This window comes from Colius striatus, chromosome 18 (assembly GCF_028858725.1).
Source record: "Colius striatus isolate bColStr4 chromosome 18, bColStr4.1.hap1, whole genome shotgun sequence".
In the NCBI taxonomy this organism is placed as follows: Eukaryota; Metazoa; Chordata; class Aves; order Coliiformes; family Coliidae; genus Colius; species Colius striatus.
In genome coordinates, this window is record NC_084776.1 from 7571715 (window position 1) to 7593975 (window position 22261).

Sequence of the window (22261 nt, forward strand, 5' to 3'; positions counted from 1 at the left end):
GCTGCAGGCCCATGTACCAGTGGCTTTCACCATGCATGCTGCTAGGCCCTGGAGGACTGGGGTTTCCCTTTGGAAGTCTTCACTGGAAGGTGGCATTAAGAGTCCATTGTTCACATCAGCCTGGAAACCATAGTCACAGACAGCTCATTTCAGTATGTTCCAAGCAGAATAGCGTAGCTTACAAAGTGTCATTAACTTGACACCAAAGTCACTGAAACCAGGCAGAAAAGGCTCAACACTTGTGGAAATGGTACCATCATGTTTTGTCAAGAAGTGGATGAGTCCCAATAAGGACACAGGGCCATTTGGCAGAGTTTAAACAGTTTAATGACCACAAAACACATCAAGTCCTATGAGGCTGTGGCATTCACACAGGTGAGGTATTATCACCAACAACAGCAAGATGAAAAATGAGTGTCCAATACACTCACCAACAGCAAGGATGCACAGCATTTGCCATCACATCTACTGCAAAAGAACCAGGGGGAAACAATTTTAAAGAACTAGCTTCTATGAATGAAAGTTTCTGCTGCCAAACACTAGTGTTGAAGTCTTGCTGTTGGCAGTGATCAGCTTTTACTGGCCCCTGAGCCATAAGAACACCGAGCAGTGTGCCACATGCAGCTTTACCTGCTGCTAGCTTTATTTTCCTGAGTGGCAGCAGTGGTGAGCATAGCTGCTGGATAGGGGTGGCTGCCCTAGAATGCTGCAGAGCACAGCTAGAACAGACTAGAAATAAGATAAAATCCAACTAATTTAAGGCTCTTTGAATACTTCATTCTACTGCACCCATTCCTTTGAATGAGCTCACTGAAGGCAAGGCATGAAAGACAGATATGTTGTCTGAAAACACATATTTGATAATTTATTAAATCTGTACATTAGAAATTAGAATGGTGGGGGTTGGAAGGGCCCCGCAGAGCTCATCCAGCCCAAGCACCTGCTCAAGCAGGTTCCCCTCCATCAGGGGGCACGGGAACATGTCCAGGTGGGGTTGGAAACCTCCTGAGAAGGAGCCTCCACACCCTCCCTGGGCAGCCTGGGCCAGGGCTCCCTCACCTCAGCACCAAAGAAGTTAGCTAGTATTGTTCTTATTGGCACACTTTTAACCTGCTCCTCCATTATCCCTCCCCAGGTCAGCAGTCTGCTCTACTGAATAAAGGGAAGGCAAAGCCTGAAGAGGAGTGGTTCAATTCCACCTGAAAGACTCAGCAGCCAAAAGGCAAGTTTGATTCTTTTATTTCAAATTAAACATCTCTTTCTGTTCAGATACTGCATGTGGAGCCAAACGTTGTGTCTGATCGTTGTTAGTGCCAGGAAAAACTCATCCATGAAAAATGATTCAAGATTAGAGACTAACAGATACCAAAGCTGTCAAAAGAATCAGCTTCTCAGATGCTGCCTCAGAACTGCAGGATTTGGGTTTGTGCTGAAACTTTTTACCATTTTACACCCAAAGTTGCTTTTATCTGTTGTGAGGAGAGGTTTTACTGTTAGTGGACAGTTATTGATACTGAAAAACAACAATGACTTTGCTTAGTTGTAGTTGCACTGCTAAATCTTTCACCTGTTAAATCCAGACAGCACTGTGCAAGTTCCAAGTCAACATAAAACCAAGGGGAAAGCTCCTTGGAAATGTACAGACAGGGGAAAAAAGGTATCTGGACACTTCACTTGGGATTGTCATTTTCTTTAAAAACCAGAAGAACATCCCAGAACAATGTGAAGACCCAAGGATTTTGGTCAACTGATTTCTACCCTCCAATACCAGCTTCATCATTCCAGGTCAAAATTTGCAGTTTCTACCCCTACACAAGGGTTTGCACATCAAATCAATTAATATTTGTAAAGTGCTTTGAGATAGTGCTACAAAAATAGAAACAGTTAAAAGAAGGGCAGAATATCTCTTATCAGCACCTTGCTGATTTTTTACTACTTGTTTTTTCCCTCTCAGAACAGCATCACTACACTCTCCTTTGACTTCCTATGAACAGAGTAAGGTGCCAGTGTTGATGATGGCACAGAGGTGACAGGAGTTTCTGCAGGGCAGTGAAAGAAGAATGTCATGGAAAACATGGAGATGTCTTCTGGAAAGATGAATGAAGCAGAGGTCCAGAGAAGGATGGGTATTCACTTCTCAACCACATCAGGAAGTAGTGCCACGTGCAGATTCATGTGTGCAGAACCATGCAGGAGGCTTTAAATATTTGCCAAACAAGGAGAGATGCTGCTAATCTTAAAAAATAAAGACAAAGATCAAGACATTGACGCTTTCTAGGGGGAACAGATAACTTATTAGAAGCTTATTAGAAGCTATTGCCTGAGTGCTGTTAACTACTTAGTAGTACAATCCTGCTACCTTTTCCAGTTAACAGTAACTTCTCTCTAGTTAGCAGCTTCACAAAAGCAATCCTTGTATGAATCCATAAAGCTCTTCCAGATTTTTAAAAGGTTAATGTTACCATTATAATTGCACTTTAAAACCAGGCATCAATCCCTATGCACTTTCTCCAAACACCTCCTCAATTTATAAAAGTGTAAAGGAAGGCTACAATTATTCACTGTCCTACAGCTACCAGGATTTGAAAGGTTTGATTTAGGTGCCTGAAGAAAGGATGCAAACACCCAGTTTTCAGGCCAGGAAAAGTGTGCATTTTGAAAAAGAACCATCAGGCTTCACAGCTTGGCTTGCATTGGCTTCAGGTGTTTGTGGAAAGATGCATGAACCTGTAAGAGGACAAGACAGTGGTTACAACAGGGTCAGACCTGAGCTTTACAACAGTTTTAGCTTTTTACATCTTGCAGTGGGTTTTTATACTAAGGAAATTGGAATCAGAGGCACTTTGGGGATTTAAGAATAGCCAGCCATGTCCTGTATTTGAGTGTCTATATGACACAAAGGATGAAAATATAAGCCAAACCAAAGAGTTTCCCCACTACCTTTCTTGGGAAAAAAGAATGCAAGACATCTTATACCCATACAGACAGTTTGTTGGCATTTTAATTCAATGAAAACTGGCAGAGGTGTTCTAAGGGGATTGCAATGAAACTCCTAAGCCCCTCTGACTTCAGAAGCACAAAAACTGAGCAAGTTCTAGTGGGATTTAACTGTAATCACAGTCTCTGGCAGCCCACTGTAGGAGACAGTCTGTTCAAATCAAATAAAGGCACTAAAGGCCACTGACACAGGACTTGAAGTTCTGGTTTGGCTGGTGGAAGAGGGACACTACTGACTCTTTTAGCTCAGTTTCTTCTGTTAACTCAGCTGTAGCTACAGCCTTAGGGCAGATATGCAACACCTGACACTTAAGGTACTACATGAGAGCAATTAATTTTCTTCTTCAGTCACTACTACTGCCTGAAGTCATTGAGAGATTTGCTAGAAAGCAGGTAAGGCTTTCACAGGTGCTATCATAAAGCAGAACTAATAGCAAGTGATAATTTCTTTTAAACTCAACCAGACTATTTGATTGTTTCTCTAGCAAGGACGTGATTTCCTCCCTCCACTGAGAAACTCAAAAGTATTGTACAGGGATGCATGTGAGGTACATGTGGGAGAGTAAAAGATGAAAGTATGAAGAAAGCAGAAGAGAAGTAGGTAGGTTACTAGTTCTGGTCCATTAGCACTAGTGACTTTTCTCTCTCATTTATCAAGTACGTGCCAAGATCACTGGATCAAAATGAAAACGCCCTAAACGGAGTTATTTCTCTGGACACAGGTGTCCTAAAGATGAAGAAATGAAGTTTCTTTACCTCTGTTTTGTTCAGTGGGGATTTCTTTGCCCACTCAAACATGTTCTCATAGACGTTGCCGTCGTAGCGGCCAAGCACAGATCCAAGATGAACGTCGTGGAAGTCAAAGGCGTCCACCAGCGCGACTGCGTTGGGGCGGATTACGGCCAAGAGCTCTTTCACGTGCTGGTTCACTTGAGTAACTTGGGCATCAGTCAGAATACCCCCCTTGGAATAAAAACACAGTCTCAGAGAGTATGCAAGTAGCCAGAACCTTCCCTTCTCCTAGGGTCTAAGCCAGGTCAGCTTTCCCCCACACAAGAATGCATCAGCTCATAAAGCACTAGGGTTTTCTTTTTCTAAGTGCTAAGTAATCAAATTGGCAATTTCCTGTAGTGTATAAGCAAAAGGAGAGTTCCAGCCCAGCCCACCATACTGCCTAGCTATTTCATCTTTGATGGAAGACTCATTCTTTAGAGTGCCTGTATGTTTCTTGAAGAATGTGCATATGTATATTCAGTTCTTCCTGGTTTCAGTGCACTTGTTGGTAGGGAGCAAAATGGAAGACAAAACATATCACATCTGCTGCACAAATACATTCTCAAACTGAAAGAACAAAGAGAAGTCTGACAATTTAAACCCCTTCACTGAAAGGTAAGTTAAGATTTAGAGTACCCTATAACCCTTTGTGCAGTAATTTCCAAATGCATACAGCTCTCAGAGCACGCCCAACTTATATCACCTTTATTAACTCCTTGTCTTCTTAACATACAACACCTGGTCACCAACAGGAAAACATTTCAGCTAACCCAGAGAGATGCCATGTAACGTTTATCATCCAACTCTGCTCATGGCAGATCACAAGGGAAACTTCACAATGCTCACAGTCAACAGCCACAACTTTATACCAAAGCATCCATGCAACTCTGCATTTAAAGCATCTTTGCAAAAACAAATCCCTGGCTCTAGAGATTTAAAGTACTGGAGGAAAGACACCAACCTGCAAGAAATCCCCTGTGCTCTTACTGATGCCATACAGTGCATACAGGAGGCATAGGTCAGTCAGGACAGCACGGACAGCCGCATTACTGATCTCAGCCAGCTTGGCGGTGAAAAGCTTCACTATCACGTAGTGACAGTGTGCCTACAGGAAAGGAAAGGAAGGTGAATCAGGTTTATGAAGAGATGAGCTCTTGTAGCACATTTCTTTATCAGGCACATCACTGACCTCAGATGCTCGAACAAGATCAACAGAGGTTCTGTTCCAGGCATCTTCCTTGCTCTTTCTGTGGTTCAGTTCAGCTTGTAAGTTCTTTGCTGCAGCGTCTACAAGCCTATTTCACACAAGGAAAAAAAACAGATTACACAATAATACCACAATAAGAAGATTACACACACTGAATTAATAGGAATTTCAGTCTAACACATCAGTAGAATGCAGAGGTTGTGTGCCATGACTGAATATGTTGCCTAGAGCGAGAAGTTGTGGCTCTAATCCCCCTACCATTACTGCTGCAGCTAGAACACAGCTACAGAGGGGTAAGATGACATTTGGGAGCACTTATGTGGTGTGTGTGAATACCTAACTCACATGTAGGCATTTGTTCTTTCAAAATGGAACAGAGAGCAGAGTAAGCAGACTATGTGTAGGCTGTACATAGCCTCTTGTAACCTCAAGGCACTTAACACTGACCCAAATCCAGTAACGTGTGTCATATCCTAAAAGCAATACATGGAGCCAAGCTTTGCAAACCACATCTTGACAATCTAACAATAAAAGGGCAGCACATCACCACCACTTCCTAAGACATGCAATTTTATTGGTGCTTGCCTCAGCCTAGCAAGGGTGAGCTCACCGGGCAGCACGTGCTTTGTAGGCCTCTACCAAGCTGACGGGATCATTGAGCCGCACAGTCACGCTCTTAGCAGCCACGTGCTGTGGCTGAATGCGTTGCCTGGAGAGATCATTAAGGTAGGACACCATGCCAGTAACCCGCTGCCCAGAGCTAACCTGGGTGTAGCTTTTGACAAGGAACCTGAAAATAGAGACAACAAATAGCAGCTCTTACTCCTGAGTCATTTGAATGGAGAAAAGTCTTCCGAGCTACAGTCAGAATAGCAAAGAACAGTTGTAGGCATATGATTTTCTGCCAAAAATAGGGCAAGGGTCAGAAACATGAGAGACCAGTTTCACAGTAATACAGGATACTCTTCTGCTTATCACTTCACCTACACAGATGGTAATGCCAAGGCAAGAACATCTCTGGACAGACACTACCATACCTAGCTGTCTGCAGCATCATGACTGTGTTTTCTCCCTCATAGGTGCAGGATGGGGTGAAGGTGACATAGATGTCAGGAATGCCACTGCAGCGAGAGTAGCCGTGCCCACCACACGCCATCCGACACTCCTCGATCCCAGCATTGGCAGTTGAGGAAGTGAACGCCTTCAGCCCTGCTGTCAGTGCATGCAGCTGATGGACAAACACAAAGCCACTTTAGGTTGTTCATTCTCAACTCTTAGCTTGCACACATACATGCTAAGTACTGCAGCTCCCAGAAAAAATATCACCACCATCCTTCCACTGTCCCACAGGGTCTTGGTTTTTCATGTAAGAACTCTTTCTTGGGCCAAATTATTTATATGAAAACCTCTGTACGTGTAAAGATTTCTTTTGAATACTTATCCTTTCTGTCTCTACACATTGTACATAAAAGACTGTTTTCAACTGCCTGTTGTCCCATTAGGTTCTCAGACAGAATCCCTCAATGAAAACTAGCATTTTACAACCCTAATCCCTTGGTGTAGCACTGATAGAGTTGATCAACACACCAGTTCTACTCTAGTCACTTGGAAGAACAATCAAGAAGCTACAGCACAAGCATAAGACCAGTATTAACTCAAGGGATATGCCATCATTCCTGGAAAGTCACCTTTTAAAAAATCCATGTATTTACTTTCTCACTGCATTGCTCCCTATTTTTTATAAAGGGCTGCTAAACAAATAGTGCCAATAAAGAAGTAAAAGTCACCAGCATATACTCAGCTTGGGATCTCTCAATCTAAAGAAGTACCAGATGATGAGTGAAAGTCATAAAGGCTTGATGCCATTTCTTCCATGCTATAAAGAAATCTGACATAAAACCAACACTCTCCTGATTTCCAGGGGACACAGTACCTCTGGCAGCTCACTCAGATCTCCTTCACTGATGTCTCCACTAATACGACGATAGGTGTCTTTTATGTAGGCTCCCACAAAATGAAAGGCGTATGCTGTTGCCAGGAGAGGAAAGAGTTTGTACTGTTGGGTCTGATAATCCAAGATCTGAGGTTCTGGTTCCCTAGAGCAAAATAGAGTTGAGTTAGTATGCCAGTAGCTAGCAAACTGCTGCACAAGTTCTATTCAACTCTAAATAGGTTCTCTACTTGGATTGTAGAAACTGCATCTAGATTATCTAAGACCATACAGCAAAAGCCTCTGGCAGGGCAGAAGGCATTTTGGCAGCTGACATTGAAAGATGCCCCCCTTCCAGGATGAAACAGTGTCTTGAAAATATCAAGTGCCAAAGCAAACAACACCAATCACAGTTGCTCTTCCCCCCACTATTTTCCCTCAGCACTTAAAGCTCCTCTTCAATTTCACTGCACTCACCCTGGCTTCAGCTCAGACTGGTGCCTCACTGCACTGTAACGGATGGCAATGGTACAAGCCCGGGACAGGGAGCGAGCTGAGTCCCCTACGATGAGAGATCGGATGAACACCATGGTCCCGTAGGTCAGCTTGTCACTCACTGGTTTCACATAGGTGCCATCTGGTTCAACCTACCAAAGACAAAATACAACCTGTTCATATTTTAAGTTTCCTCTCTTTCACATGTTCACGTCTTAAGCTCTAAAGTCATCAAGTGGCACTAAAAAGCAGCCTGTAATCTCTTTGGTACACCGTTTAACCACCCAAGAGCATCTGAAGTGTCCGTTTCTAACAGCACATGCTGAAATTCACTGCTTTACCTGGGCATACTTCATCAGCATGTTTTCCCGAGGAATTCTGAAGTTGTCCATTTTCAGGTAGCCATTATCCATCTCATCATAACCAAATTTTGGCCCAATGTCACCAACTGTAATACCTGCAACAGACAAAGCCATGTGTGCATTAAGAAACAGGAACTAAACACCACGTGAGAGGTTCAAGGCTTCTCCAATGAAGAGACTGTTTAGTTTTCTAACAAGTTCTGGCATTATTTGGAGTAATGGCTAATGAGGATCTGAATATCTTTGATGGAAAAGGGGACATCAAAACATGGGGATCTTCATCATCTACATGCAGTCCTACCATCTAGTCACTGGGGAAGCTGTCTCTATAGATCCTCCATCTCACTTCCAGCTAAGCAATGATGAAAGGTACTCTTTTCCTTTCAGAAAGCAGGACATGCTGCCTCACAGAATGATTAGCTGGGAAACACTGCGACAGTCAAATCCCAAACTAATCTTCACAACAAAAGCATGACATGAAAGATGACTCGGTGGTAGCTCAATCATAAGAAAGACTTCTTTAAGCACTGAGACCTATCAACTACTCACTGACATCAGCTAGTGAAATAAGCCATGTACATGAACATGACACACAGAGCTGCAGATAGCTGGGGAGAAACAGATCTAACGTAGTTGTGGAGTTTCCTTCTCAGAACCCATCTGGATATGTTGTGTGACCTGATCTAGGTGGACCTGCAGGGGGATTGGACTAGATGATCTTAACTAGAGGTCCCTTCTAACCCCTACCATTCTGTGATTCTGTGATCCCACAAGTGCTAAACCCTTAAGATGAGTTTTTACCTGGCAAAGGTTCATGGGTGCCCAGCTGCCGTATGGGAACGATGAAGGCATGCAGCCCTTTGCACTGGCCCTGAGTGTAGAGCTGAGCCAGAACGATGGCGTGGTTTGATGTCTTTCCAACTGCAAAAAGAGTCAGAAGGGAAAACAAAGTCAATATACTTACATACACAGAGCCTCCTTCCTTAAAGCAGGATCCATACGGTGTGAATGATTCTGAGAAACAATTCAGAGCACACAGATGATCCAAAGTTTTTGTAGGCTCTGGTAAGTCTGTTACTTGTTGTGCAAGAGTAGCTGCCTTTCAGCCAACTCTTTGGATCAACTTTCAACCATCACTCTGCAGATAAGATACACATGGCATCAGCTCTTTTAAGTTTTTCCATACATATTCCAGATTTAGACACAGAATACTGCACTTACGTCCACCTGGCCACCACTTAATGGAGGTCACAGTGGGGCTGTTGAGGATGAATTCCTGGGTTGCAGGGTCATAAGTAGCTGTAGTTTCTAGACCCCGAAGATGAGTTCCTGAAAATAACCAAAAACACTATTTTTGCAGAAAGGCAGTCACAAAATGGAAGCAAAGACAGAAATGGTCACTGGAAAGCTGAATTCCAGTAGTAATGTACAAAGTTTTACTTTGCTTTTAGGCTATAGAAATGAGTAAATATCAACCAACCAAGGAAGAAGAAGTGAGAGTCAGACCATATCCTGGAATCCAAAGCCAATTCTCAGAAAATAATTTGTGTTTTCTTTTTACCCAGTGGTCTGAGACTCATTTTCCAAGCACCTCCAATCTGATTCCTTTTTGCTTTTACACACCAGAAGCCTTTTTTCTCAGCTTAAAAGGTCCACAAAAACAGCTCTCCTGGGTTTCACTAAAGCTGCAACCTGATTACACTGATACATAAAAATCATACACTTCTCAGCCACAAGATGAAAAAAGGCAGTGTCCATCATCTCTTCATTCCCTCATCAGGCCTACATTCTCCTCACTTGATGGAGCAGTTTTTCCCAAACGAGACCATCCATAGCTCCAAGGCAGCCACTAATGGCACACACATGCTTTGTCTTCTGCCTCCAACTCATTAGTTCACACACACACACACACACACGTGTCTCCACAGTAGCATTGTCTTTGAATGTATTAAAAAAACCCCAATCACCAGGCCTACTTGCTTGAATTAGACAAGCTGTGAACACTCCTGATAGTCTGAACTGACAGAACAAGTGACTCTACATGAAAGCTTCAACACAAAAAAGGATATCACTTTGATGCAACCACGTTTCCAAAGCATGGAGTTAATGGCAGGCTTCCACAGGCAGCTTAAGAGACAAAATTTGCTGGTAAAGGATCTTCAAACCTCACTAGTTGCAAGAGATTCTCCACAGACTTGAAGTTACTTTATGCTTCATACAGTCTCTACATTTCACTTCAGCACAAAGGTGAATCCTTGTTCTGGTTTAGCAAGGAGCAGCTCTTGCTTGGTAACAGGGGGAGCAGGTTGCAGTGAAGACCCGGTAAAGAGTTTGCGGACTCTCCCCCGGCTCCTGGGTTCACACCCACCTCCGGCCCGGCTGGGCCAATCTGGCGCCTCTGCCAGCACTATTTAGGGACAGGAATCTGAAGTGCTGGCAGGAGGTGTGAGAGTGATACAAGATGGAGGTGACCACGCGGACCCTTCAGCCAGAGAAGGAGGAATGAAGGAGAAGCAATAGACCAGAGACTCCTCTGCAAGCCGTGGTGAGAATGCAGCTGTGCCCCTGCAACCTATGGAGATCCATGGCAGCACCGAGAGTTACCAGCAGCTCCATGTGAGTGAGCCCGGACGGGCGAGGGACTGTGTGGGGAGGGGCCATGGCCCAGGCCGTGCTGGAGAGCCTGCAGGCCCAGAGCAGCCCCACACGAGAGGCAGAGAGGAGCTGCAGCCTTTGGAATAAGTGCGCGTCGGAGCAGCCCGTGCAGGGCTGCCGTGTGTGGGAGTTACCCCACGGACTTGCAGGGAGGATGGGTGCGGAGCCCACCTGTCCTGAGGAGGGACAAAAGGCAGAAGCTATGGGGAACACACTAACTGAAACCCCCACTGCCTGCCCCCCCGAACCGTTCAGGGGGGGACAGGGTAAAAACACCAGGATCAGGGCTCTGAGTCCGGGAAGAGGGGAGGTGTGGCAAGAAGGTGTTCTTAAAAAGGCTGGTTGGACTCTTCATTGTTGTATTACTCTGTGTTGTTTTATCTTGGTTATGTTTTGGGTTTTGGGGGTATTTTTTAGTTGATGTTGCATTATATTATTTTCTGTTTTCTTCCCCAAACCGAGTGGCCTGGTCTGTTTTGTCCTGATCCTTAAGCAGCAATTAACCTCTCCCTGCCCTTGAGCAATTCTCAGCCACTCGAGGCTAATCGTGGTCTTTGTTCCCTGATGGGCCTAAACCAATCCTGCTCATTTTTAGAAAAGAATTCTCATCTGCAACTCTCAGATGTCAAAATTAAAGCTTCCCAAGGCAAAGACATCCTCCCTTTGAAACCTGGATTAAAAGTTGCAGTTGCAATACTGCTGGAGTTATCAAAATCCATTTCAAAGCTTGAAAGCAAAGGAATAGCAACATCTACTTGAGACAGAGTACTACAATAAAATAATTTCACAGTCCAATTAGAAAGAACACATGAGAGTGAACTAAAGAACTGAGGGAATAAAGCACCCCATGAAACAGAGCACTGGAGCCAAGCCATCCACGTGTTCTCACATCCAAGGTTAGTCCCAAGGTGACAAGCAACTCTCTACTGTTTTTGGCATCGCTTTTAGCACTTTAAAGCTCTGTCCTTTTGTCTTCACACTGAATATTAAGTAGAGCAAAGCAGAAATCACCCTGGAAAGAATGGTAAGTGTAGAAATGAACAGATGTCATCAAACTGACATCACAATAGCCACATGCAATGATCTGTACTGATTTAGATGGCATGAGGAGCACTCAGTATGCTCATATATAGAACTAGAGACATCAAACTCTCCCATAGGAGAAAAAAAATGGCAAGCAGCATGTGACATAATGATTGATCAAAAATTTCACAGGCAGTCCACTTTTCCCTATGGCCACACCTGCATGACTCAAAACTGTGGGGTAAACACACACCATTTTTCCCAGGCAGGGGAATCCTTTGTACCCAAAGCCATTCTTAGAAATAGCATGTATTGAATGTACTGTACCATGGCCCATTTCAGTTTGGGCATAAGTGCCAATGATCTCCAGGTTCCAGGCAGGCATGAAGAAGCGATCCTGCTGCTCTGGGGTTGCCTGGGTGAGAAGGGTGGGAAGGAACATGCCCAGATGAAGGTCCAGAGGTTCAGGCCGTCCACGATGTACAAAGCTGTGAAGAAGTGTCATGGGATGGGAGTGTGAAGGGAAGGTTATGGGAGGGAAGCGAGCATGAGGATTCATGGTGGAGATTCAGGAAGAGACAAAAAGAAAAAAAAATGATTCATATGTAAGTCAGAATTCACCAATTGTATTTTAGGAAGGCAGAGCACTGTCCTTTTCTCAGGCCCAAATAATAAGGAATTACATTTACTCTGCAATAAACATTCTGCAATGCATTTCCTCCTAATCATACCTAAAAAGCACTTGCAACATTCCCATAGTTTTTATGCACCATAGAATCGTAGAATGGTGGGGGTTGGAATGGACCTTTAGAGATCATCTAGTCCAACCCCCCTGCAGAAGCAGGGTCACCTAGATCAGATTGCATAGGAACGTGTCCAGGCAGGTCTTGAAGACCTCCAAAGAAGGAGCCTCCACAACCCCTTTGGGCAGCCTGTGCTAGGGCTCTCTCACCTGAACAGTGAAATAGGTTTTTCTTATATTAAAAAAAGGAATGAATTCAAACCAAAAGACAGACCAGACCTTCACTGTGGTTTGGAGTCCAGAGCCCCTCCCCTAAGTTAAATGGGCTGAGTCAGAATGTCAGTTTCTTGAGGATGCCATCTGGCTGGCTGAAGCGAACCTTCACCCAAAGAGCTGATGTCCACTTCTCTTTCTATTCATGGTTTGAAGGCAGAACCTGGTAGAAGCCCCCATTTATCCAGCTGAATGACCTAGGCTTTCACTGAGCTTTATTTTTTAATAATAGAAAGTCATAACTGTCTGTACTACCTACTTCATTTTTTTTTAAGTTAAAGACCAGAGACAACTAATGTCTATCTAGTTGTCTATTTCAACTCAACTTCCTTCAACTTCTGCTATTTTTAAAAGCTCTCTTAAAAGGACAGTGCTCTGCACGTGTAAATCAAAGTTGTGAACATAAACAACTTGGCAAGAAAGCCCAAATTTTCCAACCTGTAAATCACCAGCACAAAGTTCCTCCAATTAAATATGCTTTATTAGAACTATTCCTCCTCTAAGTTCTGTCAAACACCACTGTAGGGTAGGTAAGTGGTCTAATAAGTTTTTAGATATAAAGAACTAAATGCCCGTTAAGTCTTTAAACACTGACAGCTTTGTGTATTAAAATAGTGGGGATATAGATTGAGGATCAATACCTTCTGTACAAAGGTCATCCATCTGGCCCATTTATGGATGAAAGAATTGGTCTTTAACAAGATAATATCAGTATTTAAATGAGATATGCATTTTGGAAAGAGGATTAATCTGAGCTTAGCTCAAACTCAGATGGCATGATGAATATGAACTAGCTCTGTCAGTAGAGCTTCTTAAGAACTGTACTTCTTTTCTTCAATATTCTCAGGCACCTGCAAATATATTCAACCATCTAATAAGCCCAGCAGTAATGTTTGCTAAGCTTCTTACTGAGAGTGACCAAGCTCAATAGGTGGCTCATGGATTATCAGAAATACTAGATTTTCTGTGAGTTCAGTAGTGGTGAGAAGCATAGAGCTGACAGTCAGAGACTGAAAGAAAATCCTTATTTATTAGCAATACCTATAAACCAGGGAGAAATTGTAGAGTATTTTCATTACTTCTTTTTGTTTGCTTTTCAGCTCTGTGCTATTTGTGCTTTTTTTTTTTTTCCAAGTGAATTATTCACTGTAGAAGAGGTTAAAACCAACACAGGCTATCAAGTAGGTATCCACCAAGACAAAACTACCCATCCAGTCTAGGATTCAATGTCATAATCCAGATATCTCTTTCCCCATCACCAGTTTCTTAACATCTTGATTGGATTGAACAGAGCTCAGTGACAATTACTGCAGAAGCTTAACTGATGAAGTAGTTATAGATACTCAAGATTCACAGCAGGAATGTCAAATGGTTACATTTCAATCATTCAGCAAGAAGGGTGTATTTACTTTGCCATACTAATTCTATTAAGTGTCAAAGCACTAATTGTACCATCAAAACAACAGACCATCACCAGGTAAGAAAGTGCAACAATCTAATGTGAAACAGTGAGTAAAACAAATCACTTAGGTGTGGATGTGTGTGTCTGATTTAAAGAAGTTGGTGTGAAAAAGCAAACAAGGTCAGCAGGCATTTATTGTTGCCATCCAGTTGTGTCTCAGCTTCTGATGTCAATCTAGGTTTGCTCACTCCATTTCTCCTAAGCAGAACAGATGACAGGATTTCCTTCGTTGAGTCTTCCACAATCATCACAGCTACCAGGAGCAGCTGGAACTGAACAGCCAGGCCACTGCCATCTAAATTCTGCAGCTGTCCAGACTTGTAGGTATCATGTTTTCCAACTTCAGATGCCAGCACAAGCACTGGAGTCTTTGGTTTGTTAAACTACTCTTGCTGGTACTTAACAACCATAATTCCAGGTTCTGGGCTAAAAGGCTGATTTCTGATTCATTAAATCTTCTTCCATCTGAAGAAATTAAAGCAATTTTCAACAATACTGGGAATGAGATGTTTTTCTTCTTTGAAACCAAGATCTGTCCATGAAGTTGTACAGCTGCAATGGAGTACCATCTGGAAGAAGAGTGCTTGGGGCAAAGCATACCTTACTTTCAAAAGTAAAAATGCACATTGTCACGGTGCTACATTGCATCTAAACACATGCTCTGACCTGCTCATGCAGGCCAGTCATGCACTAGGAACTGAGATACACATGCCTCATTCAGACTAAAACAAAAACCCCAGTACTGTTGACTGATATGTTTCAACCAGTTCAAGTGAAATTCAGACTCCCGGGGCTTAGAATAATTTCCTCACCTTAAACCAAAGGTAAACGACTACAAAGTCAGTGATCAGCTAAGAGGTGCGTTCTGGAAAAGACCCAAACTAACTCAGTCATTGTTAAGATGTCAAGCGAAGCATCTGCCTGGCTACAGAGCAGGAAACCCCAACGGTTAACCACACCATTTCACCTTTCCCCTTCACCTAGGCAGCATCATCAGTTTACAAACTGGAGTTACAGAAAAGAGGTTACCCATTGATCCCTGAAGGGAACTAACCATGTCCCATTTCGGTTTGGGCGTAGGTGCCAATTATCTTGACTCCATGGACCAGGGGCAGCCATTTCTCCTTCTGAGCATCGGTCGTTTGGCTCTCTAAGGTTTTTTGAAACATGCTGAAGTGGAGACCGAAAGGTTCAGGAAAATTGCCCAAGCATGTTCTACAGGAGAGAAATAGAGGGATCTGGATCTCAGTCTTACTGTGATCCTGAAAGGTTTTCTCCAGCTGTAGCATAAGACAAACAACTTCTTTGCCTATTTCAACCTTTTGGTTTTGGTCCCACGAGGAACGTCCAAATATGGAGGCATCTGAAGCAATGCAAAGGGGGAAATTAATGTTTCTTTCAGGCATTTTCTTCACCCCATGAATTCTGCTGTTGCTAAGTAACTGGAAAAAACATTATTCTACAAAGATTCACAGGGAGCTTCAAACTGAAGACATGAAAACCAAATTATTTTCTCCCCCCTCTCTCAGGGTTGATGGGAATAAGTCCCAACGCTGCTGGTAGCCTAGAGCTAGGCCATTATTAGCTAGAAGTTCCATGTATTGAAAAGGAAGAGGCTTCTTAGGTGACCAAGTGCTTTTCAGAAGAGCTGTGTACTACCTATAGCCATTTCAGTCAGCTGTGAGATCAGGAACTCACCTTCAATTAAGATTACTGTTACAGGCTAGTGCTGGAGGGAATGGAAGGAAAATCAGACATTTTAGATGTGCTTCATCAAAACAGAAGTTATTTCATGAAAGCTCTATTAATTCAGTAGCAATGATGGCAGGCAAAGTACATCCACAATTAAAATAAGCTTCATAACACAAACATGCAACAAAGTTTCACTATGTAAAAGCTGTGTCATAAATGACAGCATGTTCCTTCAACATTCTGCAGTCTGAACAGGTTTTTCATCTTCAATCTATTGTACACTAATGCTTATTCCATCCAAACTCAAGATCAGGAGGAAAAAATGAGTGCTCTCTTGTATAGAGGCATGAATACTTCCATAGCAAAATGTCTCCTATTTACCCAAGATACCTACAAGGCTATTAATACCTCCCCAGGGAGCATGTTTAAGTTTGTTGCCAACACAGATCTGCACTACACAGTGGATGCTATGCATACAGTTTGTCAAATTACAGCAGCATTTGTGATTGGCATTTTACACCATGCCTGGAACGAGTGCTTGTGAACAGAGAGTAAATAATTGATAAATTGAAAAGCAGATCCCTGTACAAACAGTGAAACTCAGCCTTAGGGTGACAGAAAGCAGGACAAAGCTTCTTCAGCATCACTGAACTGCATGTTGAAGATACTTATTTTAAATGGAACAGTTTTTAAATGGACAAGACTGAATATGCCATAAATTCTTTCAGAGCAAAACTATTGTAAACAAGTAATCTAATGCTGGTGACTCATGTATTATCTGTGCTTTAAGCTGGTGTGAGTGCAAGTGCAGTGTCTAGAGATCTTGGAATCAAGGTAGACAGTTCTTTTACCAGGATATATTCTACTGCCTACAATAGCACATGTTTACAAAACCAAAGTTATCAGGGTGGCCAAGGGCTTAAAAATGCTGCAAGGACAGCAAGACAGAACATTTTTCAGCCTTCCTGCAGTTTCCTATGTAGGTTATTCTTTTAGTCAAGGACCCATCTAGCGACAGCAGCATCCTTTACTTTCTCTCTACCTATAGCCCAGTTCCTGTGCTTCTATTCCTTGGGCCCCAAGAGGATAAACCTACATGGAAGAGTTCTGACTTAGAACCACATCATTTCAGGGCAGCTTGGGAAGAGCTTAACAGCTATCTATTTTCAGGGGCCATTGAAAAAAAACCTGTGAGAAAGCTGTGGCACATGCTTTGTTGTCAGAAAATATCAGGTGAGACACAGCTTTTTTGAAGGTAATACTCCAGAAAAAGTCTTCTTAAAGGTCACACTAGCAACTTTCACTGCCTATCAGTAAGTTTAATCACAAGTGCTAGATATTTAATGCTTAACCAGCACCTTCTGCAATAGGAGGAAGACGAGTGACATTTTGCAAGCAGATACTTTAACATCTCTGTGTCAGAGGTCATATTATTTCACCAACTAGACAGGCAGAGTTTTAAGAGCTTCTTGCATTAACAAAGCTGGAAGCAGAACTGAAAACTAACTAATCTACAGCAGAAACTTCTAATCTCCACAATAAATGATTAGGATTTTCATAACATGCCTTTTAACAACTTGAATGATAATGACAATAATGTTTGCCTCACGACACAGGGCCAACAGAATAGGTACTAGCTGTGAAGAGGGGAAAAACAGGCTTCCGTTCCTTCTCTCTCTACACTCTTATTCCTTCCCCTCCCAGTTTCTACATTCCAACTTGGCATTTTCCACTACCTATACAGGTTGCTCTCCAGAGGCTGCATTCTGTCACTGTTCAAGTACTTTGCTACACCAAGAGTGAATGTGGCCAGCTGCATATAGCATTAGCCATTTCGGTGACCAATGACTGCCTTGTTGGTCTGAAGTCAGACTTACTATGAGAATTAGTGAGCCAGGAGGAGGGCTGCAGATCCAAATCCACTTACAGGAGAAGGATGTGTAGTAATATGCTACTTTGGCAATACAGATCTTTCTGGATTTCACTGGAACCAACATCACTCACATAGTAAAAAGCAATTTTATGTGACAAGTGAGTTTGACAGCCTATCTATCAGTGAACAGATTACAACAGAAACAACATCTATCTCTTCAGAGACTCCAAAGCTGAATGAACAATTCCAAAAGACATTCTCAGGCTGTAGAACTGGGTCACAGAATAGGGTCACGTACTTACAGCAAAATCTGCAAGCAAACTTTTCTAGCTTTTTGCAGCCCTTAAGATAACTCTCTCAAGGAAGGGCATGAAGGATTGCTTCAGTGGAAAAGGAGCAGGAGGTGGGCCTGACCTGTGCTTACCAGGCTTTAGAACTAACAAATACTATGATAATAAACTCATTTTCTAGTTGCATCAAAACAAATCATGTGAGACTCATCTATTCCAAATTCATTTAGCAGTGGCTAGCAAGGCCACAAATTCTCAGAGGGAAAGTGCACATTCATGCAATGCTTATGAACACAGGAATCATCTGTTGACTTGCAGCTCTTGGATCTTGTCTTCTTCTGTGACTCAGATTCTCCCCACTGTTTTTCCCTTCTTCTTTTAATGCCATTTTCCTCAATGAAGGTTATTTAAACTTGAAGGTGATAAAAACTGACCAGATTGCTCTCTTCAAAAACCTGTGTAGCATTACACATCAGAACAATTTCCCATTTTTCACACTGACTCAAATTTTGCTGCAGTTAATCTGTAAAAGAAATCTTAAATATTGGTACTTAAAGGCTATTGGCATTCAAAAACTGTAATCACAGCACCAACTGCAGTGCTGATACAGCTTAAGACATGGGAAGACTTGCCTAGATGAGAAACAATTGAAAAGGCTTCTAAATGTATTTAATAGATCCCTTTTTTTTTTGGAGTCCAACAGAGCCTTTGTGGAAATAGGAAGGAAGCACATTCAGTTCTACACATCACAGCAGCAACTGTTTAAAGCATACCTCCAGGGAAGAAATCTCTCTCCTGGCCTGTTCATACATCAAGCTATAAAGTTGGTCAGTCAGGATACAAAGCTACTCAGTGAAGTTCTGGCAGTACACAAAAGATACAGGAAAACAACTAGCTCAAAAGTCTCAAAAACTACCTATGTAAGTAAACCTGTCCCTGCTGCTTAGGGATAAGCAGCAAGCATGAGGGATTATTAGCCTCATTATGAGTCTTAAGCCTCCATGTGCAAAAATCTGATGGCCAGTAACAATAAATACAATTTGACATCTGAGTCAAGGCCTTCAGTCTATTCCATAAACTTCATGAAAGGCATGTCACAACAACACATCCATTCATGCTTTCAGTTTGAAAAAAAGCCAGATAAACCCAGTTTCTCCAGGTCAGCTTTGTACAGAAATGAAGTCCCCTCTAGTTGGCACTAATTAGCATGTTTGGGTATGGCATAGAAATAAATTCAATTTTGCAAGTTAGATGGAGCTCTCTAAATTTAAAAAAGGGTTTGACTCAGTGGGTGAGAAAGTGGGGATAGGTGTTAAAAAGCAAACAAAACCAAAGCATGAAAAGATAATCCTATCCTTTCTTCCATTTATTAAGCAGCAGTAATCCAATACCTCTCCTTGCAACCACCAGACAGTGGAGAATTAAAAGCAAGATTATTAACAGTTTACAGTTCTTACAGCAAAACAAAGTGGACTTGTAGGTAAGAAGTATATGTACTGCATATCATTCTTCTACTTGTTATTACAAGAAGAAACTGGAAAACACAGTCAGTTTTTCCAAATTCTGAATTTCTATAATTAGAATGGACTCCCAAAAAAGGTGAAGCTTTCCTCCAGCTGATTTTGGATCATGAATTCTGACTAGTCACACCTGAGCATTCACATCACAAAAGGTATGAATGTATTCTTTGGTACCTATATGAAATACTAAGGTTTCATCCCTTTAAAGTTAAGAACTGCTAAATTCCAAACGAGTTTACAGAAAGTCAAAACTAAAACAAACCATTTGACTGCTTCAGAAAAGTCCTGTTTTGATAAAGTATTGTAATGCCACCAAAAGACAACATTTACACTGTAAACTTTGTTAAATCTGCTACCTGGTACACTGGATAGGCTTCTCTGAATTTTCTCCATAAAAACAATTGAAGAAACTTTCCTGTCAACTCCAATAACCCTTGAGCAGGAAAGATTAATTATTAACTTTTACCATGCAGTACCTGAATCATCTAACACAGTCAGTGAACTTGTTTTCTTGCTATCACTGTCCACCAACGCCGAGTTTCAAAAGAACATTTACATTACTTCTGCAAGAACTTTTATGACATAAGGTCAGCATAGATCAATTTCTTTGAAATAAAAACTACAGCAGACAAGATGAATTCAACTGACTCATCCCAACAGTCAAGCCCTGAGGCCAGTGACAGCTTTTCTACACATTCAGTCAGAAAGAGTGTGTGGATACTAGTGCATTATTTAATGTGCACTGTTTCCTTAATGTGTCACAGGACATATTAATGGCATTATGTCCAGATTTCTAGAGCTGTGCAATCTGTTCAACAGTTGCTATTTCATTATATCAAAATTAGTTTAATGGAACTAAGGGGAAATATATGTCTAAGTCAGAAACTAAGTTCCCTGCAAGCTGGAAAGAATAAAACTCAGATATAAAGAGCATTATTTTTATTAACTTAATTGTAATACTATCAGATAAACAAAAGGTCAGATAAACAAAAAGTCTCTAGGTCAAAGGGAATCACTATAGCACCAGCAGCCTGGAGGAGGCAATCAGGACAGATAGTTACAAACAAGAACTTATAAGCTATCTTGGAACATTTCCAAGTATGCCTGTAATACAACTTTATTAGGTCTAAGTGCAAAGTGAAGAAATCAGCTTTAAGAGATTTCATTAGAAGCTGCAACCTCATCAGATCTATGCAGATTCAAAATATTTCAGTATCTTACTGAGATCTTTGGGGAAAAGACCCCTCAATCCTGCAAATCCCCTTTTTTTAAACTTTCTAAACATATCTAGTAAAAAGAGTAGAATTATTAGTGGAGCATTTCCAGTCAAAAATCTTAAAACCCCACAATATCAAGGAAATGAGGGTTTCATCTGGAGTTAACTGAAGCTAAGACCTGTGGGCTTTCTTAAGGTCTGCATCTTCCTTTGTAGAGCAAACATAGGAAAAAGGCACAACTCCAATGTCCTTGGTGATGATCAAAATACATACAAGGAGCAAACTCTACAGCTACGTACCTCTTAAACCAGTAAATCTCCTCTGGATCTGCAATTCCATACTCTCGTAATTTCATCACCATCAGAGAGCTCTTTCTGATGGCTTGTTCATAGCGCTGGCTACGGGACAGGAAGTTCAAATCCTCATGCTGGAAGTCTGGGTCATTAATAACTAAGGCCTCTGGGGACAAAACAGAAGTGGAAAACAAACTCAGTTTCCACAAACCTCAACAGACAGTGGGTGAGAAACAATTCATCGTTTCAGCTGCTGTACCTCAAAGTACAAGTATTGGTAAATTAAAAGTTAATGAAATCAGGAAGAAGTCGAAGCTCTTGGAGAGAGGATACTAGCAACAGAGCACGTAAGTCACACTAAGTTAGGAGCACTCTGGATTTAGCAGGAGCACGAGTCACTGATGTGGGGCCTGTAGGCCCCTCAATAACAATCTCAAACCCTCAAATTGCCATCGTAACTGCAGATCAGACTGCTTCATGAACTTTGATCCCTCTGCAACTTGCAGAAGGGCACAGCCATTACTCCCACTCTACCATCTAGAAAACAGAGGCCACTGATGGCCTATGAACCCTTTGGCACATCAGTTATACAACACCAGCCTCTGACAGTCCCACCTGGTGGCATGGGCTTGGAAAATAAAGAGGATGGAAGTATTTCATTAATCTCATGTTTCATAGTGGTGGCAGGTTAGAAATAGGTCATATTTGTACTATTGGGCAACAGTGTACCAGGAAGGAAAAGAGGGGAGAGGGCCTAAGAGAAATGTCTGTGGGAAGTTGCCTCTCACTGATCAGTCCAGAGGAGAGAGAGAGAGGTAAAAGGATACTGCTCTATCAAGGCCAATTTAAATCCTTTCTGGGAAGGTGAGAAGAGGGGGATCGGGACATAACACTGCTCTCGCTTTCCCGTAACTCATTACAGAAATCTCTTCCTTCAGGTAGCTCCTCTGCCTGCAAACTCTCTCCTCACAGCTCTCCACCTTCCTTGGAGTCTCCCTCTCTCCCAAAGCTCCCCTACAGTCCCTGTCCCCATGTCTCTCTCTTCCCGCATTCTCTCCTCTACCCCACCGTTTCCCTCTCTTCTCCCACAGCCTCCCCCGAGCCCTTCGCCGGATTTCTCCCCCTCCTCACACGCCCCCCTCAGCCGGGACGTCCACATCCATCCCCCCTCGCTCCGCTCCCCTCAGCGGGGGACACCGGGCGAGGGCAGGAGGCGGCGCGCCGGGGCCCTTAGTCCCTCCTCCCTCACCGATCTCCTTGCGGCGCCGGGTGCGCTCAGCGCCGCCGTCCAGGATGTGGGTGAGCAGCTCGGGCTGAAAGGTGGCGTTGGCACGTTCCCTCCGCAGGTCCGCGTTCACCATCATCCTCCCCCTCCTCCGCCTCACCGCGGCGGCAGCTGCTGCCCTCGCACCAACCTCCGCCCCGCCGGCCACGGCCCTCGTGACGTCAGAGCCGC

The 22261-nt window shown here is 42.7% G+C and overlaps 1 protein-coding gene across 4 annotated transcripts; it reads right to left on the bottom strand.

Annotated features, from left to right (window-relative positions):
- Positions 1-304: 304 nt before the first annotated feature.
- Positions 305-22261, bottom strand: ACOX1 (acyl-CoA oxidase 1). Of its 4 annotated transcripts, none has more exons than XM_010203732.2 (14): positions 22055-22261; positions 20812-20971; positions 11771-11931; positions 8987-9094; positions 8567-8686; positions 7745-7860; positions 7386-7555; positions 6912-7074; positions 6016-6206; positions 5589-5768; positions 4961-5066; positions 4733-4876; positions 3754-3960; positions 305-2727 (listed from the first exon to the last, which is right to left on the bottom strand). In XM_010203732.2, the coding sequence occupies exons 1-14, from the start codon at positions 22167-22169 to the stop codon at positions 2677-2679; spliced, it is 1992 nt and encodes a 663-aa protein (XP_010202034.2). In that variant the 5' UTR covers positions 22170-22261; the 3' UTR covers positions 305-2676. The 4 variants fall into 4 exon arrangements, with proteins under 4 accessions (XP_010202034.2, XP_061867125.1, XP_061867127.1 ...); XM_062011141.1 differs by lacking the exon at positions 11771-11931 and adding an exon at positions 14975-15135; XM_062011143.1 differs by lacking the exons at positions 11771-11931; positions 22055-22261 and adding exons at positions 14975-15135; positions 15240-15283 and having other exon boundaries at positions 20812-20900.

Coding starts and splice junctions, on each gene's coding strand:
- ACOX1 (XM_010203732.2), bottom strand. CDS start 22,169: ATGATGGTGAACGCGGACCTGCGGAGGGAACGTGCCAACGCCACCTTT. Junction 7,556..7,744: donor TGCTGATGAAGTATGCCCAG/GTAAAGCAGTGA, acceptor TGTCTTTGGTAG/GTTGAACCAGATGGCACCTA. Junction 3,961..4,732: donor GCACAGGGGATTTCTTGCAG/GTTGGTGTCTTT, acceptor TTTTATTCCAAG/GGGGGTATTCTGACTGATGC.